The sequence below is a fragment of the Dryobates pubescens genome, chromosome 24 (genome assembly GCF_014839835.1).
Source record: "Dryobates pubescens isolate bDryPub1 chromosome 24, bDryPub1.pri, whole genome shotgun sequence".
NCBI classification, from domain to species: domain Eukaryota; kingdom Metazoa; phylum Chordata; class Aves; order Piciformes; family Picidae; genus Dryobates; species Dryobates pubescens.
The window spans coordinates 543,478-554,717 of record NC_071635.1 but is presented as its reverse complement, the minus strand read 5'-3'; the positions used below and the strand labels follow the sequence as shown (position 1 = coordinate 554,717).

Genomic DNA, 11,240 nt, shown 5'->3' with positions numbered 1-11,240 from the left:
CGCGCCTGCGGGCGGAGCAGCGGCTAACGGCGGAGCTAGCGGCGGCCGGAGCCGCGATTGCGGGGCAGGTCACCCGCGGCTCTCCCGGCCAGCGAGGCCGGACGCGATGCTGAATTAGACGGCCGGAGCCTTTGCAAGCGTCAGGGCGAGGCTCGGCAGCTCGCAGCAGGCCCGGGTCCCAGCCGAGCGGGGAGGGCGCGCAGGCAGCTGCTCATGGCGAGCAGCCGGAGCATCGAGCTGGAGCACTTCGAGGAGCGGGACAAGCGGCAGCAGCGCGCCGGGCCACGCCGCGGCGGTGGCGGCGGCGGCGGCGCAGGGCCGCGGGGTAACGGACTGATCCCCAGCCCCGCGCACAGCGCACACTGCAGCCTCTACCGGACGCGGACTCTGCAGGCGCTCAGCTCGGAGAAGAAAGCCCGGAAAGCACGCTTCTACCGCAACGGGGACAGGTACTTCAAGGGCTTGGTGTATGCCATCTCCACCGACCGCTTCCGCTCCTTCGATGCTCTCCTGGTTGAGCTCACCCGGTCCCTGTCGGACAACGTGAATTTGCCCCAGGGTGTCCGCACAATCTACACCATCGATGGCAGCAAGAAGCTCACCAGCCTGGATGAGGTGCTGGAAGGTGAGGAGTCTTTGGCGGGTTAGGGGCAAGCACGGAGGGTTGTGCCCTGGTATGTTGGGGTCCGGCAGGAGGTGGCATGAGGCAGGCGGTGATCTACAGGCTGGCCCTGTGGGAGCCTCGTCTCTCGCTGCTACAAGAGCAACGAACGTGATGAAGGGTCTGGAGGACAGGTCTGGTGAGGAGCGGCTGAGGGATCTGGGGGTGTTTAGCCTGGAGAAAATAAGCCTGAGCGGAGACCTCATTGCTCTCTACAACTCCCTGAAAGGAGGCTGGAGTGAGGTGGGGGTTGGTCTGCTCTCCCTAGTAACAAGTGACAGGACAAGAGGAAATGACCTCAAGTTGCACCAGGGGAGGTTTAGGTTGGATATTAGAAAAACTTCTTTCCTGAGAGGGTTGTCAAAGCCTGGCCCAGGCTGCCCAGGGAGGTGGCTGAATCCCCATCCCTGGGGATGTTTCAAAGAGGCAGAGATATGGTGCTGAAGGACATGGTTTGGCACCAGCCTTACAGCTTTTGAGAGTGGTTGGACTTGAAGGTCTTTTCCAGACAAAACAATTCTATGATTCTATTCTGCGATTCCATCATCAGTGCTGAGGGTTGCCTTGCTGAAAACCATCAGCCATGGAGCCCTGTGGGCATGTGGCTCAGGGCTGCCTGCTGCTGTGAGATGCAGTAGTTCTCATTTTACCACTGTGGGCTGTCTGTCCCATCAGCTGGACAAGAGCTGTCTGCACGTGTGGGGTTGACTCTAGTGGTGGTTAAATAGCAGATAACTCTTTTCATCTGAAGTTCCTGGCTACCTTTCGGTCATCACCATTTGTGAAAAAAGGAGATGCTGTGGTTTAGTTCTCTAACAGCTGTTACCCTGTCATTGGTGACTCAACAGTGGCTTTAACTTTCAGGGAAAGACTCTGCTGTGAAAAGGGAGCTTTATACCATACCAGTTATTAAAGCAAACTGGTGTAAAGTCATGTTTTCAGCTGTGACCAGAATCCATATTCATAGAGGGAATCACCTACCTTGTCTGACTTCCAAAGGCATTTTATAGAATCCAGTGCATTTCAGAATTGTCCCTAAGTAGCTTTTGATAATAGGACTTAGCTGCTCAGGTTACATAGGCCTTGCAAATCTCAGCAGAGCAGTGCTTGACTGTGTCTCAAAATAGGGCCAGAAGTACTTTTTCTGAATGAAAACATGCCATTTGTTTGTAGAGAACTATCAGAACCGGGAGATGAATTCCCCCATGTTCTTCCATGATGTCTTAAACCAGAATTTAAACAGCATTGCACAAACCAGCCTTTCAGATGTATTGATTATGTTGTACACACAGCGAGGTTCATGATCAGTTTACACTTGCTGTTTCTGCTCAGGTACCTAAACTGCTACAGCAGGCTGCCACTCAGTGACTATATGCCAAGTGTAGTTTGGTTGCATTAATGAAGAAGTAGGATTTGCAGATATTTTAATTCCTCCTCATTTTTAGGCTTTGATTTGGAAGCTTCTCTCTTCAAAGCGGTGCTGAATCTCTCCTGGAGAGTTTGATGAGTGAGGCAGCCTGAAGAGTTTTACATAATCCACCAGTAAAGGCACTGGGAATTTAGGGTCAGCCACTCCAGAACCTAAAGGAGGAAGAGAGAGACCACAGCATTTGCTGCATTAAGGGGGAATCACTAAAAAAAGAAAAAAGATGTGCATGAAAGTTCTGTTTATAATAGTAACACTGTGCCTGAGGACTGTCCCCATCACATGGTCTACCATAAGACTGCTCTGCAGTCAAAACAGAGGACATGTGAAATGATTGTAGACTGTCAACCAAAAAATGTTTCCATGATTCGCTGGTTAACTGAGAGCTTAAAAAATGCTGAGATGCTGGAGTGGGGATGGTAGAGAAAGGAACTGAAGCAGACATTGGGTAAAGGAATGGTAACTTAGTGTGCCTTTTGAAATACCCTGGAAGGGATGATCGCAGGGGTTTGTGGCTTAGCACACAGCAAGGACAAGTGACTTGCTCGCCTGCAGTACAAATGCAGTCTGCGCTCTCAAAACTCTATTTCAGTTCATAACTGAGAGCAGAAACTTCTCTCTTCAAATAGGCATTGAGTGAGTGACCTTTGTCATCTCTCCTCACTGGGAGAATAAAGCAAAGCAAATGTCACAACTGAAATGCCAGTTCTGTGCGTTCTCAGTAAAATGAAAGGAGAGGAAAATGGGGTCCAAATTACTTAGTCATCAATCCATGACCAATACAACTCTCAGCAATCTTAAGAAAATCCAACTGGATTAGCATGGTTTCCAGTTAGCATGCCAGAAACTTTGCCAGGGTAAGTCTGACCACCATACAGAGGAAGGCATATGCAAGGGCAGGAAGTAAGCTGCTAAAATGTAGTGAATCCATCATTCCTTGGAATTGTCTGAGCGCTTTGCCAGCTGCTTTGTTCTTGAGGTGCTGAAAGAGGAGCTGATTTGTTACTATTGTCGTTATCTCTTACAGTTCCAGCACAGCAAGTTGAATTTTTGCTCTAGAATAAATACTTGACCATTGGTGATATCCTAAAGCTTGAACTTCAGTAGTACCAGAAGTAGTTTTGAGTGATGTTTTGTTGTATTGCTTTTCAATTTTCAGCAAGAAAAATAAAGAGTTCTTTACTGACATGTGAAGGAGGCATGTGGATTCGGGGGGGGGTGTGACACCAAGTGTCCTTAACTGTCTTCTGAAAGCTTTGAGCCTATCCTGCCTGAGCAGGAGATTGGACTGGATGATCTCCAGGGGTCCTTTCCAACCTCAGCTGTTCTTTCATTCTGTGAAAGTTTGTAGGAAGCTGTCATCTGAACTTTCTGATTGAAGTTAGTAGAGAGCTAGGAACAATTAGTCATCTGGAAAAGTCCTGGTCATTATCCCAGCTTTTTAAAAGTGCATGGGGAACTTAATTGCTGCAGATGAGGAGAGAGGGTGACTTACACAGGGTTATTGGAGGTGATGTGAAAGTGAAGGAATTGTAAGAAACTGATGAGGAAGTTCTGTGAAAGGAAGGAAGAAAAAGGAGATCTAAATAACATAATCTTTCACAAAAGGGGATGTTTTGTTTTTAGACCAGTCCTTTTATATATGCTGTAAACATACTGCTCTGGAAATCTACTTGGCTTTGTATTCTGGAACACAACAAAGGGTCCTTTCCTGTGATTCCTGAACCTAGAAAGTTAGCAGCCCTACTGACTCTTCCACCATACTGAATAAGCAACTTTTGACACCCTTGAAATGAGTGAGTTCCACCAAAAGAAGGTGAGGTGAGTAGGTGAGGTGCACCTATTCCTGCCCTATGTGCTTCACAGGGGACCACACACTGAGATCCAGAGACTAACAGTTTTCTTTCTGCCTGTGTCAGCTGCATCATACAGTGTGTCATTGAAAAACATGATGGCTTATGTGACTCAGGAGGCAGTAATAAATGCTTGTCAGTTAGTGCTACTTATTTTATGCACTCTGCACAGGCAGGTCAGAAAACCTCACTGGAAGGCTCTTGTTTCAAGTATCCTGACTCAGGATTTTTAGGTGCTGTGCACAATTAATTTCTTCCTTACATTACCCATGCCATGGTGTATCCACAGTTGGTTTGCAACCTAATGCTAAGGAAAATGAAGTGTTTGTAACAGTCTTTTTGTACTAGCCTCTGTTTTTAAGGACAAAGAGTCTGAATGTTTCTAGGCGTTGATGCCCTAAGCTGTGAGCTTGAGCTCACCAAACTTGTGCTGTGAAGAACCCCAAGGTGTCAGGCAGGTCTTTCCTCAAAACTGCACAGAGTTGCAAGTGCTGTAGTTTGGGGATGCAAGAGGACAAGATACATTCTCTTTGCCCATCAGTATTTACAGCTGCATGGCTGAGTCCTCATCCCTGTATTCTTACCCCTCTCCTTATTCCTGTATCTTGAAAGGTAAGCAAGGCACATTTCCTGTGAATAACAGTATTGAAGAAACAGATTGTAGAACAAAACCTGTGTAGATGGTCAGCTGATGGTCTGTGGCTACTTCTCAGTCACACTGGTCAATGGACTCTTGTTTTCTCTTTTCTCCTCTCTCTGTTCATCGTCTGTATTTACTGTTGTGAGGGAATGGTAAGCGTGATGCTTAGGCTGTTAGCTCTCTGAAACTTGAATCCTTCTACAGCCCCCTTAAACTGGATACACACAGCACATGGACAGTGCTTCTGGAGTTGAATGTAGTGCAGGTAAATTATGTAGGGGCAGATAATGTTTCCTTCTTCATAGGCAGTGTTTCAAGTCTTTTGTCTTTCTGTTAATATAATACAGAGAATCAGAAGGAAACTTACTTCCTTTGTTGGTTATATCATGACTCAAAATATCAGCAGATGTTCCTCCTTTTAAAGTGAGCATATGCCTGATTTGAGGAATTTTGGGTGTTAGCAGGATGTCTTTGGGGAAGGATTGACACATTTGGACTGCTTTGGGTGCTGCCATGAAGCACTGGATGGAAGGCACATATGCTCTGGTGAAATTAGGATGCCAGTTTATAAGGAGGTTTCATGCTTCTGCCAAAACTGCTCTGCAGCCCAGTTAAGCTTTCTGCTGCAGAATAGTTGGGCAGGGTTCAGAGTCCCAGCTGTATCCCATGTCTGTATTTCTTGCATTTTTTTCAAATTAAAAAGAAAAAAGTATTGCTTACTAGATCTTTCTACTCCATTAGACTACAGTTTACTTCCTTAGCCACAAATCTCAAGGTAATCCTAGTGACTGACTTCTTTCTGAATGCCTGAATGCTTTGGATTGGAAGGGACTTCAAAGATTCCAACCCCCTGCCATGGGCAGGGACATCACCTACTAGACCAGCATGCTCCAGGCCCATCCAGCCTGCCTCCGCGATTTCTCTGGGCACCCTGATCCAGTGTCTCACTACCCTTCTGGGGATGAATTTCCTCCTAATGTCTAATCTAAATCCAGTTTATTCCAGTCTGAAGCCGTTGCCCCTCATCCTGTCACTACATGTCTATCAAAAGTCCCTCTCCAGCTTTTTGTTCTTTGTTTCTTGCTCTGTGTATAGGATGTGAAGTTGGCCTATTCCACCGGTGACCTGGAGCATGTGGCTCTGCTCTTAGAACAGCCTAAGCTTTTTAAGATCTGGGTAGCTCTTCTGCCTGGACAAATGGTGTGTTCTGTCAGTTTGGAATGCTGCCCTTTCATCCTTCTGGCAATACTCTGCCTCTTGGAGAAAAACTTGGGATGTCATTTTTTGAGACTGAGGACGTGGGTTAGAGAAATAACCCAGAGTTAGAGATGTCCTTTGCCATGGTCTGCATCCTGAATAGTGCTGCCAGGCATTGAAAGAGTTGTGGCAAACAACAAAGAGCAGTTTGAAAACTGTCCCCTTCCGAAAAAAGGCTGACTAATCTTCAGCCTTATGGCAAGAAATGGAGGAAGGGAACAAATTCCTTAGGTCTGGTGCCATTAAATGGATTTGATGTAAAGGTGTCTATCACTAGCCTGTGAGAAAAGAAATTGAAATGCACAAGTGTTGATGTTCCTGTGGTCTCAAAGCCTCACTTGTGGCCTCAGTAGGTGCTTGCTGATCTAAAAATTGTTGGAGTAACTCCCAGTAAGCAAATGTCTCCCACAGGGCAAGGATCTTGCGATGCTTGAATTTTACTCTGTTAAAACCTAATCCTCTATAAATAATTAACCATCATTGATATGTGGGTAGACATCTCAAAGTGTGTATTTGAGGAATATATAGAGGGGACCTCGCTGGTTTTGTGAGATCATCAGTTGAACTTGATGATCTCAACAGTTCTGTGAGTCTGTTTGCTGTAGGAGACTGCTCTTGATGTCATGTATTGTGAGCTCAGTTAATATAACTCCTTGCAGAACCATTCTGCAGGCAGAAGTTACCATCCCAAAGAAACGGGGAGTATCTTCCTTTACTCTTAGGGTGGGGTTTTTATTTCTCAACTCAAGGTCTCTTGAAACCCGTTGAAACCCCTCTATGGCAGTGTTGTTTGGGTGGAAAGCTCTGATTAGAAACCAAGTGGCCTGCAGCTGCAGTTCAGGGAAGCCACACCTTTTTTTTTCTTAATGTACAAAAAATGGCTGCAAGCCCCCCTTAAATTTTGACAATTCATCTCCTCTTCAGGTGAAAGTTACGTCTGTGCATCCAACGAGCCCTACCGCAAAGTTGACTACACCAAGAACGTCAATCCCAACTGGTGTGTGAACATCAGGACTGGGACCAGTCGATCCTTGCCCTCCCTGACATCCACAAAGAGCGAGGTGAAGGAGAGTAAAGATTTCATTAAACCCAAACTGGTGACTGTTATCAGGAGTGGAGTCAAGCCACGCAAAGCTGTGAGGATCCTGCTGAACAAGAAGACTGCGCACTCCTTCGAGCAGGTCCTGACTGACATCACAGAAGCCATTAAGTTAGACTCGGGTGTAGTCAAGAGACTTTGTACACTGGATGGAAAGCAGGTAAGAGACTGAATTTGCAGTGCCCAGTTCACAGCTGTGAGTTCATCTAAGCTGCTTTTCCCCCATAGCTGGAGTTCTCCTTACTGTGTAGCTTTAACCTGCTTCTGAATAAATACAGTTTAATGGCAACTCCTCAGATCTTCATTAAAATATACCTACAAACAATTACATTCTTGTATAATGACAGAGATTAACCAGTTTTCATGCTAACTTCAAGAAAAATAGCTTTGTTGTTTGCTAACTGTTGCTAAGGTTGATTAAGTTTATGTGAAACATTTGCAAGCAAACTTGTTAAAATACATCTGTGCTTTCAGAAGCAGAGTCATGCTTTCAGACTGCTCCCTGGTGTGAGGGATGTTAAAAGATAGTGCTGTCTTCTTCCAGTTCATTGTCATAGGTTTGCTACTTAAGTAGTAAAAGGACTGAAATGTTTTTCTGGAGGTAGTAACTGAGGCTCTCAGGTCAAGAATCTTACTGGAATAATTCTGGGAGGGGCAATCCTATCTTTACCACTGGGTTTTGCCTTTAATTTTACCACTGCAACAACATGATGCCAGGATTATGGCAGTAGGTCTTCTGTTGTCAGAAATACAGAAGAGGGACCCAGAGAATGTTCTGCTGCACCAGGTTAAAGCATCAGGAGTTGATCACTCAGGTTAATGACTCAGCCCTTCAGGCAACAGGACTCTGATACTTGATAGTTTTAGCTGACACTGATGTGGCACTTGAACTGTCCCGTGACTGTAGTACTGGAGAGCAGCACAGGCTGCAGAGCAGATCACATTCAGTATCAGGTGTCTGGACTCTTGTATTGTTGACTAAATATTAGGATCCTTGCTCATTTATTGAGTATTGGGTTCACTTTGGGGGCTCTTGCTACAAGAAAGTCATTGAGCTGCTGGAGCAGGTCCACAGGAAGCTGGTTGAAGGGTCTGGTAAATAGGTCCTGTGAGGAGAAGGAGTGGCTGAGGGACCTGGGGGTGTTCATTCTGGAGGCTGATGGAGACCTTATTGCCCTCTGTGACTCCCTGAAAGGAGGTTATAGCCAAGTGGGGATCGGTCTGTTCTCCCTAGCAACAAGTGATAGGATGAGAAGAAATGGCCTCAAGTTGCACCAGGGGAGGTTTAGGTTTGGCATTAGAAGACACTTCTTGACTGAAAGGGTTCTCAAAGAGTGGAACAGGCTGTCCAAGGAGGTGGTTGAATGCCTGTCCCTGGAGGTCTTTGGTGCTGAGGGACATGGTTTGGCCTTGGTAGAGTTAGATAATGGTTGGACTGGATAATCGTGGAGGTCTTTTCCAATCAGAATGATTCTAGGATTCCACAGCTGTCTTTGCAGTCCTGCCTACCTGTATGTTCAGATGGACTCGTAAAAGGTTCGGTTATGTTTGAACAGAAGTGAGAATTTTTCTTGTCAAGCTTGTTCTAGACTGCATCAAGAGCACCTTTTTGTGTGGGAAGCTGCTAGCAAATGTTCAGTAGAACAAGTGCACTTAGGTGATCTCAGTATGAGATCCTTCTCTCTGCTTATGTTATGGTTATGTGGCACGTTTTTATCATCAAACCCAAGAACTTTTCCTGCTCCTTCATATTAGTTGTAGTAGGGCAAATGCATCAGTGAGATCCTTGATGTTCAGTATTTGGTGGCACTGTAATGTGCTCTTTAGTTCTTCTAATTGGTTTGATTTTTGATGAGATTTGTTAATGTGATTTGGTAAGAGAGAATCACATCCAGAATGTGATTTAGCCCTGTTTAATTAATAATAAAATAGCTTTGAGGATATTTATTACATAGTCATTAGTCTCTTTTGCCCATGAAGTCTTCTGTTACTGTCTTGATAAGATGATTTTAATCTTCTCAAGCAAGTAGATCGAAGAGGTAAATCTCAGCTGAGAATCCCAGCTTTAGCATTTTCCTTTCCTGACTCTTTCTGTTGCATTAACACAGCAAAAACTCAGTGGTCTGCATTGATGTGGAAGATGCAGTAGTTCATGAGGGATCAATACAGTTAATTAACATTGTATCTCATATATATTGCCTGCACATTACTGTTATCCATGGTAGATGACGGCTGTCTTCAGTCCGCAGTGAGGATGGTCCCTGGAATAAGGAAGAGATTTCTAATTGCTGCAGTAGCTCCTGCTGCTCTTCTATGGTAAAGGCTTTCCCACAGGCTGTTGGTGGGAATCTTTGCTTGCACAACCACAGTATAATTGTGATTTAGGTGGCCATGGTATATAGTGTCCCAGATACAAGAGTATGATTTAAAAACCCTGACAATGAAAGCCTCTGTAGAATCATATAGTGGTGTGGGTTGAAAGGGACCTTAAAATCATCTAGTTCCAGCCCCTTTGCCATGGGCAGGGACACCTGCTACTAGCCCAACTTGCTCAAGACCCCATCCAACCTGGCTTTCAATACTTTCAGACTTGGAGCCTCCACAGTTTCTCTGGGCAACCTGTGCCAGTGCCTCACCACCCTCATGGGGAAGAATTTCCTCCTAATATCTCATCTAAGTCCAGCTTCTTTCAGACTGAAGCCATTACCCCTCATCCTGTCACTGCATGCCTTTGTCAAAAGTCCCTCTCCAGCTCTCCTGTAGCCCCTCTAAGGTCCCCTCAGAGCCTTCTCTTCTCCAGGCTGAGCACCCCAAATCTCTCAGCCTGTCTTTTAGCAGAGGTGCTCCAGCCTTCAGCTCTTCATCTTGGTGGGCTCCTCTGAACCCACTCTAACAGCTTCATGTCCTTCCTGTGCTTGAGAGCTGGACACAGGACTCCCAGTGGGGTCTGAGCAGAGCAGAGAGGTGAAATGCTGCCCATGTTGTTGGGGATGCTGTTCAGGACATGGTTGGTTTCTGGGCTGCAAGCTACCCTTGCAGGCTCATGTTGAGCTTCTCATCAACCAGCACCTCCAATCCCTCTGCTTATCTAGGGGCACAGAGACTTCTGAGATTTTCTTGGTTTGTTGCTTTTTCCCCCACAGTGAAGGGCTGACCGCAACATGAGGCAAGAGAGTGGCTTTTTCTCTCTTCGTTCACTGTCATGTACATAGAGGTTGGTACATAGAGGTTGTGGCCCAAGGGCTTTGTGGAGTTTGGCAAATAAAAAGTTGCATTGCTGCCAATTGCCAATTGGTGGAAATCTCTGAGCCGATTTTCTCCAATGTAGTAATTGCTTATTCTTCTCAATCTGCCAGGGAGGCAGAGCTTTTATGTTGGTTAAAGAGTTGGCACAGCTTGAAAGCAACCCTTAAAAAAAAAAGAAAGAAAAGAAGCATTTTGTAAATGGCTGTGCTCCTATAAATGTAGCTCTTGTGTTTCTCAGGGTTTGGCTTCTGTCTTTTCCCTGCTCCTTCATGTTTTTGTCACTGAGGAAGTAACTGTTTTGCAAGTGTTGCAGGGGAATAGGTTTTGGTTGTATTTACTGTTTAATATGGAATTGATACTAAAGATGAGGGGTTTGAAACACTCATCTGTAAGATTTGTATCCTGTTATTAGGGAAGCTGGTGTTCCCTTAACTGATGGGGCAGGTTTTGTGTTCCAAGGTAACTATTTAGACAGGTGTATTAAGACGTATTAGGAAGCTAATGATCTATGAGGGAACTTTCCTAATTTTAAGCAGTATGACAGAAAGGATGCCCTCAAAATAGCTTTGATTTACTCTCCTGATTTTATTAATTTTGATTGTAGTAACATCTTGGTGGTAGTAGTTACACAGAGGATAATAACCATATCACAGAATTGTCAGGGATGGAAGGGATCCCAAGGGTCATCTAGTTCCACCCCTGCTGCCGTGGGCAGGGACACCTCACACTAGATCCTCCTTGATTATTGTGTATGAAGCCTGACAATTATCTGGCCTTGAATTGTCAGATTTTACAGGATTTACAAATGTTTCCTTTCAGCTTCAGTTTCAATCCAGATGCTCTAATTTCACATGTCAGTGCTCTGGAGCCTCAGGTACAGGTAGTTTTGTTCACTGTATTGATGTGAGGCTGACTTCTCAATTTTAAGCTGTTGAGCAACCAATTTTTATTTATTTATTTATTACCCTTCAAGACTTTTGTGATGGCTCTTGTGAGGAAAAAAATATTCCTGTAACAGTAACAAGGCTTCAGCTTCACAGTGCAGGCTTCTGCTAGTC

General features: G+C 45.2%; 1 protein-coding gene across 5 annotated transcripts in view; it reads left to right on the top strand.

Annotated features, from left to right (window-relative positions):
- Positions 1-200: 200 nt before the first annotated feature.
- The window catches only part of DCLK2 (doublecortin like kinase 2), a 56,364-nt gene continuing 45,324 nt past the window's right edge, over positions 201-11,240 (top strand). For all 5 annotated transcript variants that reach the window (XR_008462842.1, XR_008462841.1, XM_054172467.1 and 2 more), the window contains exons 1-2: positions 201-625; positions 6,762-7,096. Coding sequence is in view for 3 of the 5 variants with exons in the window: in XM_054172467.1 (XP_054028442.1) it covers positions 214-625; positions 6,762-7,096 (747 nt within the window). In the remaining 2 variants the exon portion in view is untranslated. The remainder of the gene's footprint in view (positions 626-6,761; positions 7,097-11,240) is intronic.